General features: G+C 38.5%; 1 protein-coding gene across 1 annotated transcript; it reads right to left on the bottom strand.

Annotated features, from left to right (window-relative positions):
- Window positions 1-13760: 13760 nt before the first annotated feature.
- Window positions 13761-14678, bottom strand: LOC118580701 (putative vomeronasal receptor-like protein 4). Its single transcript, XM_036182621.1, has one exon. It carries the CDS (start codon window positions 14676-14678, stop codon window positions 13761-13763), a length of 918 nt encoding a protein of 305 aa, XP_036038514.1.
- Window positions 14679-15087: the final 409 nt, after the last annotated feature.

Raw genomic sequence — 15087 nt, 5'->3', positions numbered from 1 at the left:
CCAGTAGTTTGGCTAATTGTCTCTGTACTTTTTCCAATCATGGTCTTAATATCTCTTGCTCATAGAATCCCTCCTCTCTCCCATTGATTGGACTCCTGGAGCTCTACCTTGGACTTAGCAATGGATCTCTGCATCTACTTCCATCAGTCACTGGCTGAGGGTTCCATCATGACAGTCAGGGTGTTCAGCCATCCAATCGCCAAAGTAAGTCAGCTCAGGAACCCTCTCAACCATTGCCAGTAGTCTATAGTGGAGGTATCTTTGTGGATTCCTGGGAACTTCTCAAGCACTCTGCTTCTTCTTGTTCCCATGGTGTCTTCGTTTACCATGGTATCTCTTTCCTTGTTATCCCACTCTGTTACTGATCCAGCTAGGACATCCTGCTCCCCTAAGCTCTCTTTCCCCTGACCCTTGCCCTCCATTACCTCCCTTCACCCCCAGTTTGCTCATGTAGATCTCATCCATTTCTCCATCGCTAGGCGATCCCTGTATCTTTCCTAGGATCCTCTTTACTAGCTAGCCTCCCTGGAGTTGTAAGTTGCAGTCTGGTTAGCCTTTGCTGTACATCCAGTATTCACTTATGAGTGAGTACATACCATGTTTGTCTTTCTGAGTCTGGGTTACCTCACTCAGGATGATATTTTCTAGTTCCATCCATTTGCCCACAAACCTCATGATGTCATTGTTTTTCTCTGCTGAGTAGTACTCCATTGTGTACATGTACCACATTTTCTTTATCCATTCTTCAGTTGAAGGGCATCTAGGTTGTTTCCAGGTTCTGGCTATTACAAATAATGCTGCTATAAATATAGTTGAGCATGTGTCCTTGTGGTATGATTGAGCATTCCTTGGGTATATGCCCAAGAGTGGTATAGCTTGGTCTTGTTTAGCTTGAACTGTTTAGGGCCCCCAGTCAGTGAGACCAGGACCTGTTCTTAGTGCATGAGCTGGCTTTTTGAAGCCTAGTCCCTATGCTAAGACACTTTGCTCAGCCTTGTTTACAGGCAGGAGGCTCTTGGACCTGCCTCAACTGAATATACCCAGCTCAGCTGACTCTCCAGGGGAAATCTTGCTTGAAGGAGGTGAGAATGGGGGTTGGGTTGGGGGGAAAGGCTGGGGGTGGGAGGAGGGAGGACAGGGGAATCTGTGGTTGATATGTAAAACAAATAGAAAATCTCTTAATAAAAAAAGAGGGGGGGGAAAGGTCAATGATAAAGACAGTTGTTGCCTACTCCAAGTGAGTAATCCAAATTAAGCATGACTCATAGAAATGTCTGAGTAAAGATAACTGTTTACAGAAATGGAAGGCAGCAGGAGAGTAATTCACAATCATAAAGTATGGCTGCAGTCTGGGCAAGTTTACATGAATATATGGTGGAAGGGATGGAAAAATAATGTAGAATTTTAAGATAACTTAAAATAACTTACACATACCATGGGTTATTTCTGGCTATGGGCCCACATATCCTAATAAGACTTCACCCCACTGTATCATTTGCAAAGTAAATTTTAGGAGCTTTCTTTGAGAGTTTTCCCCAGAATCTCATACTGGGAGAAGTATGGGCCACAAGCCCAAGAGGGAACTTATGCCCTGGAAAGAGGACACTTGCCAGACGACCTCATGGAATCAGAATGAAGCCCCCACGATAATGGGTGAGTGCTGGGCAGGACCTTTCCTTGCCTGGGACTGCATAGATGCACATATCCATGGCCCATCGTTTAAATTTTTATTTCACAACAGGACTCATAAACTGGATAGGGGCACTAGATCTCTTTGTCCCTGTTTCCAGTGTGGCTACATTGAAATGAAAACATCTCATTTCCTTGCCTTTTACTACCAAAAATGGAAAATCATTCCTAGAAAATGAATAATGAGAAACATGGCTTCCACTATTCTAATACATATATATTTCAGTAATATTTCCATTTTCTTAAGGCAGACTTCTTCAGACATAAGTAAAAAGACCCCATGAGTGTCAGGGAAGATGGGTTGGGTCTCAGCAGCCCCCAAAGCAGTACTGGGAAGGCATGGTAGCTAGGTGAAAGCAGCCTTTGGTGATGCAAACTCGGCTGCTTCTTTCAGCACAGTGGAGTCAATCCTTATCCACAACATGTATCCCTGCATTCTTTTTAATAAACTAATAAAATTAAAAGTGGACTTGTGAAATAATAACATTATTATTTCCCTTTTTTACCTTTAAATAAATATTAGATTGTCATTCACAATTGGAGATGCATAAAAAATAAACATAATATAAAAAAAATATATCCACAACTACCAAGTAGGCTTCATCCCAGAGATGCAGGGATGATATCATGTACAAAACTCTGTCAGTGTAATTTACCATATAAACAAATTGAAAGAAAAAAATGACAGGATTATCCCATTAGATGCTGAAAAAGCCTTTGATATGATCCAACACCACTTCGTGATAAAAGTCTTGGAGAAATCATGGATATAAGGGATATAATGAAAGCAATATACAGCAAGCCCATTGCCAACATCAAATTAAATGGAGAGAAATTCAAAGCAATTCAACTAAAATCAGGAACAAGACATGGTTGTCAACTTTCTCCATATCTATTTAGTATAGTACTTGAAATTCTAGCTAGAGCAGTAAGACAACTAAATGAAATCAAGGGGATGTAAATTGGAAAGGTAGAATTCAAAGTATCATTATTTGCAGATGATGTGATAGTATACATAAGAGACCTAAAAAAGTCTACCTGGGAACTCCTACAGCTGATAAACATCTTTAGTGAAGTTGCTAGATACAAGATTAATTCAAAAAAATCAATAACCTTCCTATATACAAACAATAAAGGGTCTAAGAAAGAAATCAGTGAATCAACACCCTTTACAACAGCCTCAAATAGTATAAAATATCTTTGTCTAACTCTAATCAAGCAAGTGAAAAAACTTGAAGTCTTTGAAGAAATAAATTGAAGAAGATATCAGAAAATGGAAAGATCTCACATGCTCATGGATCAGTAGGATTAACATAGTAAAAATGGCAATCTTACCAAAAGCAATCTACAGATTCAATGCAATCTCAGTTAAAATGCCCGTAGAATTTTTTACAGGCCTTGAAAGAACAATATTCAACTTCATATGGAAAAACAAAAAACACAGTGTAGGCAAAACAATCCTGTACAACCAAAGAACTTCCAGAGGTATCATCATCCCTGATTTTAAGATCTAATACAAAACTATAGAAATAAAACCCACATGGTATTGGCATAAAAACAGACAGGTGGATCAATGGAATCAAATCAAATTCTCAGACAAAAATCCACACACCTAGGATACCTGATTTTCAACAGAGATGCTAAAAATATACAATGGGGAAAAAAAATCTTCAACAAATGGTGCTGGTCTAACTGGATGTCTGCAAGTATAAGAATGCAAATAGTTCAATATCTATCACAAAACTCAAGTACAAGTAGATCAAAGACCTCAATATAAAGTCCTGATACACTGATCCTGATAGAACAGGCATTGGGAAATAACCTCAAATACACTGGCACAGGAGACAACTTCCTGAACAGAACACCAAATAGCACAGGCACTAAGACCAACAATAATAAATAGAATGTCATGAATTGAAAAGTTTCTGTTATTCAAAGGAAAACAACAATGGGACAAAATGGCAGCCTTCAGAATGGGAAAAGCTCTTTACCACCCCCAGAGGACTTGATTTCCAAAACATATAAAAGACACAGAAAGTAGATATCAACAAACTAAATGATCCAACTGAAAAATGGGGTACATTCTGCTACCTGGGGGTCCAGTCTCCAGCAGTAAAGGGCTCAAAGGGAATCCATAGAGTTGGCCTACTATCATATTTTATCTGTGGGGTAAGGAAAAAGACACTCACACACTCTCTTAATGGTTTCCTTCAGACCCTTTCTTTATTCTTCTTTTTCTGTATTCTTAACTCTATCTAGAAATGCCCTTTCTTTCTAACTCTCTTTATATTTTCCTCCTGAATCTCATTTTTTTTGAGCTGAGGATCAAACCCAGGGCCTTGTGCTTGCTAGGCAACAAGCACTCTACCACTGAGCTAAATCCCCAACCACTGAATCTCATTCTTGGTATTTTCCTTCTCACTATCTCTGTGTTTCCCCTTAAAGCTTATATACCCCAGCAACATCTTTGGTCAATATAGAAATTACAATGCGGTTACATTCTATTTTTCAAATGAATGATTACAATGAATACAAGTTTTAGAAAAACCAGCATGTTCCCCATATCCCCTACATGATTAAATATTTTATGTATTACAGGTGAAAGCAAATTATCCCCAAGAACCCACATACATTCATACCCAAGCAACTTGTTATAGATTAACAGAGTGTAAGCAAGCAAAGTATTTTTCTCAGTAAGTTCTTTTACTGACAAGCTATGTTTTGTGGGTAAAAGAAAAAAAAAGGACCAATTATTTTATTACTTATCTTGAAAGGTATCATATAAGGAATCTTAAAGTAATCACAAACCTAAACTCTATTACATGAAAAACGGTCATCTCTACTTTAATCTTTAGGGTGCATACCCACTCATCAATAGTTTTTAATAACAAAAAGATTGAGGACAGAAATGGGTACAATGAATTAATCATTTCCTTTGATCATAAAACAATCCTAGCAAGAAAGGAACGTCAGTTAATAATAATCAGGTTGGTTGCTCTTGTTTGTAGTGAGTAGCTGTTCCAGCTTTGACTTGGAAGTACTACCCCCATTGAGTCTTCTGTTAACTGTCACACCTACAAGGTGGCGGAGACAGGAGCCCTTAAGATTAGAGATTGAGATGTGCCAGTTCTCTTGGTTCCTGGATCTTGGATGCTGGATGTAGACCTAGCAGAGTTCTCCAGAGAACACCCCTGGACTGCACTACACCTTTCTCAGACCCTGTAACCTATCCCTTTACTTGTAAGTTACCCCACAAAATAAACCTCCCTTTTAACTTTGTGGAGTTGCCTTAATACTTCCACCAATACTTGTTTCCTGGCCTTAGGAGCTCCTCACTCAACTATGTGCCTTTGTAAAACTTTAGATTGTCTTCTTGGGTTTTTCACCTCAAAGCTATTTGACAAAAAATCTTAGTCAAACTTTAAGTTATTTTCAAAGCTTTGTTTCAGCTCTGATGCATGCTGAAACCTGTGAACACATCTTCCAACATTAAGATTAAAAGAAGTTAAACTAGCTGGGCTATTGGGACTCATTTGTTTTCCTTAATCATTAACCTAAGCCACAGTCTATATGGCTCCTTAATAGAAACTCATGTGTTCTAGCTATGTGAAATTTTCTTGCTCTATTTTTTTATCTTCTGCAGCCCCTGCTTTATTAGAGGCAGGGGAAGAATTTTATTATAACCTTTACCTATGTTAATTTTTCCACTAGACTAACCTCCATCATAATTCCTTACTATATTTATTAAAAATCCTCAATCCACAATATCTTAAACTAACACTATTATTATATAAAAATCGCTATTTCTGTTAAATAGTACAGCTTAGGAGGAAATCATCTTCGTAAAGATCCACAGGTAAAAATGGCCAGTAGAACAGGATAATTCCATGAGATAAACATACTACATTACAGGCAAGGGGATCTCCCCACACCCATTCACATCATGTCAGATCCCAGAGAAAGATGGCAGCAGCAAACATGTATAAAGGCACAGCAGAAGCAAAAGACATTCTGTAGTCTGTGGTATAGGGAGGGGCCTTGCCTATCTGAGATGAACCCACCAGGGTTTCACCTCCTGGTGGACTGACACCCTACAGTCAGTTGCCATTTGCTGCTCCTCTAATATGACCATAGGCAGGTACAGATCTAAACAGAAAATTCCCAATAGAGGAATCTCAAATGGCTGAGAAATGCTTAAGAAGATGTTCAACATCCTTAGCCATCAGGGAAATGCAAATCAAAATGGCTCTGAAATTCTGTCTGACACCTGTCCAAATGGCTAAGATCAAAAACACAAGGGACAGCTCATGCTTAAGAGAATGTGGAGCAAGGGGAACACTTCTCCATTGCTGGTGGGAATGCAAACTTGTACAGCCATTTTAGAAGTCAGTGTGGCGGTTTCTCAGAAAACTGGAAATCAACCTACCACAAAACCCAGCTATACTGCTCTTGGACATATACCCAAAGGATGCTCAATCATACCACAACTACACTTGCTCAACTACATTTATAGCAGCTTTATTTGTAGCCAGAACCTGGAAACAACCAAGATGTCCCTCAACTGAGGAATGGATAAAGAAAATGTGATACATTTACACAATGAAGTATTATTCAGCCAATCCACAGTCCCAGAGAGCCTAGGTAACAAGGAAGATTCATGGTACAACACACAGATCTCTCTGGGAAGGGGAAATAAAAGAGATTTTGTGAATGGACTGAGGATGGGTGGTAATGGGAACATGAGTAATCTGGTTGGGGGGGGGGGGTGAAGTGGGAGAGTACCGAAAGAGACCACTGAAAGGGGTACATTTCAGGGTCAGGTAGAAACCTGGTACAAGGGAATCTTCCAGGAATCTACAATGAAGACCCCAGGTTAGACTCCTAGCAATAGCAGATACATAGTCTGAACTGGCCATCTCCTGTGACCAGATTGGTGCCTAGCCCAGCTGTCATCAGAGAGGCATCATCCAGCAAGTAATGTAAACAGATGCAGACCCACAGCCAATCGTTAGGCAGAGTATGGGGACTTCTGCAGAAGAGGAAGAGAAAGAATTGTAAGAGCCACAGGGGTCAAGGACATCACAAGAAAATTTACAGAATCAACTAAGCTGACTCATTAAGGCTCACAGAGACTGAACTGACAACAAGGGAGCCTGCATGGGACTGACCTAGGCCCTCTGCATATGTGTAACAGTTGTGTAGCTTGGTTGTCTTATGGGACTCCTAACAGCGGGAACAGGGGCTGTCTCTGACTCTTTTACTGGCTTTTGGAACCCTACTACTCATACTGGGTCACCTTGGCCAGCCTTAATACATGGGGAGGTGCTTAGTCTTCCTGCAACTTGATATGCCATGTTTTGCTGATACTCATGGGAGACCTGCCTTTTCCTAAACAGAAGGGTGGAGGAGTAGATTGGGGGTGGTTGGGAACAGAGAAGGGATGAGCAAGAGACTGGGAAGAGAAGAGAGAGGGGGAAACTGAAGCCAAGATGTAAAATAAATATATAGATAGATAGATAGATAGATAGATAGATAGATAGATAGATAGATAGATAAATGATAGATGATAGATAGATAGATAGATACATAGATAGATACATAGATAGATACATAGATAGATAGATAGATAGATAGATAGATAATTTTTAATTATTTTATTTTATTGGGTGGCGTGGCAAGGGCAGAGGGAGGATACCAAAGGATGGTAAAATGAATGGGATCTAAACGCATGATGTGAAAGACAGAAAGAATAAATAAAAATAAATTTTAAAAAATTTCTATTAATCTCATAGTTAAAATACTAAGTATACAAAAAAAGTGTATTGAAAGCTGAAAGAGAAAAACTACAATTCACAAATAAAGGCAAACCTATCAAAAGAAGAGTTAATTTCTCAATGGAAACTTTCAAAGTCAGAAAAGCATGGAACAATATAACCCAAGACCAAAATGGCAGCCAATCTAAAATAATATACCCAGCAAAACTACTGCCATCATTGAAGGAGAAGGAACAATTTACCACAACAGAGACAGACCCAAAAATTTATATACAAAAACCAAACCTAAGAAAAATACAGGGAGCATTATTTAGGGCTAAAAAGAAGAATGAGAAAAGCAGAGAAAGTATGAAAAGAAACATGAGCCATAATTATTAAAAAAAAAAAAAAACTGCCATTGAGAACACACCACCAAAAGTCAACAACAGGATGACCAGAACTAACACAAACATTCCAATAATAATTTGACCATGAAAGGCCTCAATCCTCTACTCAAAAGACAAAGTGACTGAATGGATCAAGAAACTAACTACCTATCTGCTGCCTACAAGAAACACATCTTAGTTTTAAAAATAGGCATCACCTTAGGATAAAGGATGGACAAAAGTACTCCAATGAAATGGAACCAAGAAGAAAGCAGGAGTCACTTATCCTAACAACTGAAAAAATAGACTTTGAACTAAAACTAATCAGAAGAGACAGAGGCACTTCATTCTAATTGAGCAAACAATTCACCAAAAAGACGTTAATACTCTAAACATACATGCATCAAATGCAGGGACACCTGGTTTCATAAAAATAAAAAACTCAAAAAAAAAAAAAAAAAAACAGAACAAAACAAACAAACAAGCAAAAACTACTACTAGATTAAGTAACTCAGATTAACATCAATCCATTAAGAGTAGGTTAATATAATACCCAACTTTCTCCAAATGACAGGTCATTGGTACAAAAAAATAAAGAGAAAAACATCAGAACTAATGGACAACATACATATAATAGATGTAACAGACACCTACAGAATATTCTACCCAAATACCAAGTAACACACATATTACTCTGCAAAATAGGAAATTTTCTAAAATAGACGACATGGTAAAACACAAGACAAATCATTACAAATCAATAAGATTGAAATTACTCCTCTTTCCCATTTGATTACAATGCAATAAAATAAAAATTACAACAAACAAATCTCTTGTAAATATGCAAACTCATGGAGCTCAAACAGCATATTATAGAACGGTGACAGGGTCAAAGATGAAATGAAAAGAAAAAAGCTTGCTGAAACTAAATGAAAATGAAAGCAGTAGGACAAAACCTCTGGGATACATTGAAAGCAGTCCTATGAGAGACATTTATAGCACTGACCACCTCCAATAAAAATTAGAAACAAACTGTACAAATTAATGATTTGATGAAACAACTCAAAAACAACCTAGTTGACAGTAAGAGATAATAATAAAGGCAGCAATCAAGAAAACAGAAACAAAGAAAACAATACAACCAGCCAACATATGTTACTGACAAACTGTTGCCCAAATAACCAAAAGAAAGGGGGAACCCAAATTAACAGAATCAGAAATGAACAGGAAAATGTTATAAAGAACATTAAAGGAATTCAGAATATTAAGGAGAATAGTTTTAAAATATGTACTCCATTAAGTAGGAAGATCTAAAAGAAATGTATGATTTCCTATATTCAGACAAGTCACAAATTAAACCAGTCAACAACCTAAACAGACCCATAGCAAATGAGGAGACCAAAGTAACAATGAAAAGCCTTCCAGACCAAAAAAAAAATCCAGGTACTGATGGATTCACAGCAGAATCTCCCAGACATTCAAAGAAGACCTAGAGCCAATTCCCTCACACTATTTTTTAAAGAAAAGAAACATGCAGAGTACTCTAAAACTATTTGTACAAAGCAAGTGTTACTTTAATACCAAAACCAAGTACTGGCACAAGAGAACAGGTCAATATCCATGTAAGAATAGACTCAAAAATGCCCAATAAAATACTTACAAACAGAATACCGACATACATCAAAAAGAGTATACACCATAAACAAGTTGGTTTTTCTTCCTGAAATGTAGGGATGGTTCAACATACATAAGTCAATAAATATAAAAAACAACACAAATGGACTTAAAGATAAAAATCACTTGATCTTCTCAACAGCCTTTTGGAGGTCTTTGAGGCACTCCAGATTTCCCTTTCACAGCTTCATATAATGGCTTCTCTAGGACTCCATGCAGTGACATCCCTCTCATGTGCCTGACCTCAGCAGCTCTCCTTAGTCACAGAGGGAGATACCATAATCTCTTTCATTTTTATTTCAAATTATATTTTATACATATATTTATGTTTTAATTTTACATATCAGCCATGAGTTTCCATGTCCTTCCCCCTCCCTCCCCCCATTCCCATCTCCTCCAGCACAAAGACTCCCCTAGGGATTCAGCTCAACCTGGTGGATTCAGTACAGGCAGGTCCAGTTCCCTCCTTCCAGGTTGAGCAAAGTGTCCCCACATAAGCCCCAGGTTCCAAACAGCCAGCTCATGCACTAAGGACAGGTCCAGGTCCCACTGCCTGGGTGTCTCCCAAACAGTTCAAGCTATTCAATTGTCTCACTTATCCAGAAGGCCTGATCCATTTGGGGGCTCCACAGCTTTTAGTTCATAATTCATGTGCTTCAATTAGTTTGGCTATTTGTCCCTGTGCTTTTTCCAATCTTGGTCTCAATAATTCTTGCTCATACAATCCCTTCTCTGTCTCACTAGTTGGACTCCTGGAGCTCCATCTGGGGCCTGGCCAAGAATTTCTGCATCCACTTCCATCAGTTATTGGATGAGAGTTCTATCACAACTGTTAGGGTGTTTGGCCATCCAATCACCAGACTAGGTCAGTTCAGGCTTTCTCTCAACCATTGCCAGTAGTCTACAGTGGAAGTATCATTGTGGATTTCTGGGGGCCTCCCTAGCACTTTGCTTCTTCCTGTTCTCATGTGGTCTTCATTAATCATGGTCTGTTATTCCTTGTTCTCCCTTTCTGTTCCAGGTTGTTCATGTAGATCTCATCCTTTTCTCTGTCATTAGGTGATCCCTGTGTCTTTCTTAGGGTCCCCTTTTCTAGGTAGCCTCCCTGGAGTTGTGTATCAGTCTAGTAACCTTTGTTTTACTTCTAGTATCTTCCTATGAGTGAGTACATACCATGTTTGTCCTTCTGAGTCTGGGTTACCTCACTCAGGATGATTTGTTCTAGATCCATCCATTTGCCTGCAAACTTCATGATGTCATTGTTTTCCTCTGCTGAGTAATACTCCAATGGGTACCACATTTTCTTTATCCATTCTTCAGTTGAAGGGCATCTAGGTTGTTTCCAGGTTCTGGCTATTACAAACAATGCTGATATGAACATAGCTGAGCAAATGCCCTTGTGGTATGATTGAGCATTCCTTGGGTATATGCCCAAGAGTGCTACAGCTGGGTCTTGGGGGAGATGGATTCCCATTTTTCTAAGGAAACGCCATATTGATTTCCAAAGTGGCTGTACAAGCTTGCATTCCCACCAGCAGTGGAGGAGAGTTCCCCTTGCTCCACATCCTCTCCAGCATAAGCTGTCTTCAGTGTTTTTGATCTTAGCCATTCTGACAGGTGTAATTGAAGGAGATGTCAGAAAATGGAAAAATATCCCATGCTCATGGATAGGCAGGATTAACAAAGTAAAAATGGCAATCTTACCAAAAGCAATCTACAGATTCAACACAATCCCCATCAAATTACCAACACAATTCTTCACAGACCTGGAAAGAATAATACTCAACTTCGTATGGAAAAAAAAAAACAAAAACAAAAAAACAAAAAACAAAAAACAAAAAAACAGGATAGCCAAAAGAATCCTGTACAATAAAACAACCTCTGGAGGCATCACAATCCCTGACCTCAAGCTCTACTATAGAACTACTGTAATAAAAACAGCTTGGTACTGGCATAAAAACAGACATGTGGACCAATGGAATCAAGTTGAAGACCCTGACATTAACCTGCACACCTATGAACATAAAATTTTGACAAAGAAGCCAAAAATGTACAATGGAAAAAAGAAAGCATCTTCAACAAATGGTGCTGGCCTAACTGGATGTCAAGGTGTAGAAGGCTGCAAATAGATCCATATCTGTCACCATGCACAAAACTTAAATTCAAGTGGATCAAAGACCTCAACATAAATCCAGCTACTCTGAACCTGATAAAAGAGAAAGTAGGAAGTACTCTTGAACGCATTGGCACCAGAGATCACTTTCTAAATATAACACCAGTAGCACAGACACTGAGAGAAACAATCAATCAATGGGACCTGCTGAAACTGAGAAGCTTTTGTACAGCAAAGGACACAGTCAACAAGACAAAGCGACAGCCTACAGAATGGGAAAAGGTCTTCACCAACCCCACATCTTACAGAGGGCTGATATCCAGAATATATAAAGAACTCAGGAAATTAGACATCAAAATGCCCAATGGTCCAATTAAGAAATGGACTATAGAACTAAACAGAGAATTCTCAACAGAGGAAGCTCAAATAGCTGAAAGACATTTAAGGAATTGCACAACATCCCTAATTATCCGGGAAATGCAAATCTTTCTTCTAACCTTCACTCTAAAGCCAGAACCATATGGCTGAAGCTGCCAAGTTTGGCTGCTTTCTGGGGCTGTAATAGGGTCTCCTCATTCAGTTATAACTTCACATGCTTTCTGTTTTCTATGGTTTTCTTCACTGTCTAAGTTCAGCTTTCCTGGAACTTGTTGACAGGGAGAAAAAACTCTAATTAGAATATATTGTATAAAAAAAAAAACCCTATTTTCAATAAATGGAAAAATTGTATGTGGGGTATGGTGGTACACAGTTGTAATCCCAGAGCTGGAGAGGCAGAGACAAAAGAATCCCTGGGGCTATCATCTTGGCCTATTTGGCAAGACCCAGGTCACTGAGAAATGCTCTCTCAAAACACAAGGTGAATGGCTTCTGAAGAACAGCAGCAAAGTTGTTTCCTGGCCTCCAAGTGCACATGCTTACATATCCTTCATCTGCACACACACACGTGCACACACATCCTTCATCTGTGCACACACACGTGCACATACATCCTTTGTCTGTGCACACATACATATACACACATCCTTTATCTATGCACACACACATGCATACACACATACACAAAAAGCACACTGTACATCATGTATGCATGTATAAACAATTTTTATTTATCAACAATATTTCAATAAGTATCAATGAAGTACAAATAAACAGGCATATGGAATTTTCATGTAAGACTAAGTAACTGTGGTAAAAAGACAAAATTTAAATTCACAATGCTTTTATGGATCCAGAGAAACTATACTTTGAAGAGAGAATTAAAGATACAATAGGATATTAAACTATTCTTGATAACTGAGAGTAGATTAAAATATTTTCAAAAGAAAATCTTAAATATCTCTATCAACAAGCAGCTCCCTTTGAGTAACCTCAGCATCAAAGGAACATTTATGATATATAATAAAAAGAGGAGAGTACGAGAAATCCTGTGGAAATATCAACTTGGGCTGTACAATAAATATAAAGAACTTGGCAGCAGAAATATCATGAGAATATGTTGTTGGAGTTTTTCTGTCTGGCCCAGTCAGGACAAATCTCTCTTACCTGCCAGTCCCACAGTCGCTCAGACCCAACCAAGAAAGCACACAGAAACTTACATTGTTTACAAACTGTATGGCCTTGGCAGGCTTCTTGCTATCTGCTTCTTTTAACTTAAATTAACCCATTTCTGTTAGTCTATACTTTGCCACATGGCTTGTGGCTTACCGGTGTCTTTACATGTTGCTTTTCATGGCGGCGGCTGGCGGTCTCTCTCTCCAGTCTTCTACTTCCCAGAATTCTCTACTCTCTTGTCCCACCTATACTTCCTGCCTGGCCATTGGCCAATCAGAACTTTATTTACACAGAGCGATATCCACAGCAAGAATATACATGTGTAGTACCACAAATTTTATTTAAATATATGAAGAATCTTGATATGCTACTTGAACTATTAAACAGTTTAAGAAGATTCTATATTTTGAAATAAAATAATTGGAGCATACTAGAATGACTCCTTACAGCCACCTGTATGTCCAGTTCAAGGTGGGGACAATGACCTCTTCTGACCTCTGTGGGGGCCAAGAATGCACACATGCACACAAGCTGGCACAACATCCATTCATATAAATTAAAATAAATAGTCTTTTAAAAATAAGAGAAAAATTATCCTTTTTTAAAAATATGGTGGCACACTGACTGCAAGTTTTTCAGCATATTGATTACTCTGTTATCAGAACTGATTTGTACCAAAGGAGTAATTGTGGGATAAACATTCATCACAAACTTCTGAACAGTCAAGATGCCTGGGTTGTATGTCCATAACAGGACTGAGGTGGATGAGATGATGAAATGCACCCAGTACATGACCACAAAGAAAACCACCAGCAGCAAGATGGTCTGGGTGGCCCTCTTCTCAGGGGATGCTCTCATGTGGCTGATGCTGTGAAGATGCTTGCATTGCCTCTGATGTCTGAACAAGATAATCACCATGTATGCACTTGTGGTCAACATAACTCCTACAAGAAAGACATCTCTGGAGATTGTCACTGTTAAAATCAGTTCCCTGATGATGTAGGTCATGGGGGAAAGTGAGCAATATTTGGTGACCTTCATCTGGTTGGTCTCACTCATGTTGGTAAAAGCACCAACATAGAAGATCCGGTTGCCAATGAATAACAAGTTAAAAGACCAAATAAATAAGGAAGCATAAATCATGTATTTTTTTAGTTTATATTTAAATTTTGCCAGCCATGATGTGTTGGGACTGATAGTGACAGCCTGGAACACACTCAGGAGGCAGGTCATGCAGATGGAGAGGCCTCTCATCACCCTGCTTATGTAAAAAGTTGCCTTACATTTGAAGTCATTCTCAAAGTTCAGTGACTCAAATAAGTCTGTAAGCCAAATGTCCGCTCCACTGAGGACCATCACTATGTGGATGAAGGTCAGTTGACAGGAGATCAGGTCTATAGGCTTAGTTCTGTGACCTAGGATTATGAAAGTGTAGAAAAAAAAGAGAAATATATTGGCTAAGACTCCAAGCCCAGCTTGCAAATTAAGGACATTCTTTAATGAGGACATACATGGAAAGTGCATTCTTCTTAATATCATAGTGGGAGCGTATTTCATATATGTGGAAAAAATAATAGAGTATGCATCAAACTTGTGATTCACTGGTCATTGTACATCTATACCATCATTCTGTTTTACCTACTTATTCTTGATTAACCTGTCTCTTTAATATTTGATATTCTAGACTGAATAACATATACTTGTATATACTTCTCCATGTATCTACCTCTATATATAGCATACTAGAGATAACAAAGGCATTTACAATCACATCCTATATAGAACACATGCTTTGTGTGCCTTAGAAATCCAATCCTATTGATTTACATTGCCTCATTTTATAACACCTAAAACAGTAGTGAATATTAATCACATTTTTACAACCAAATAAAACTTAGGTTGACCTGGAAAATATTCA

This window comes from Onychomys torridus, chromosome 3 (genome assembly GCF_903995425.1).
Source record: "Onychomys torridus chromosome 3, mOncTor1.1, whole genome shotgun sequence".
Taxonomy (NCBI): domain Eukaryota; kingdom Metazoa; phylum Chordata; class Mammalia; order Rodentia; family Cricetidae; genus Onychomys; species Onychomys torridus.
The sequence above is the reverse complement of the archived record's forward strand: the minus strand, read 5'-3'. Positions and strand labels throughout refer to the sequence as shown.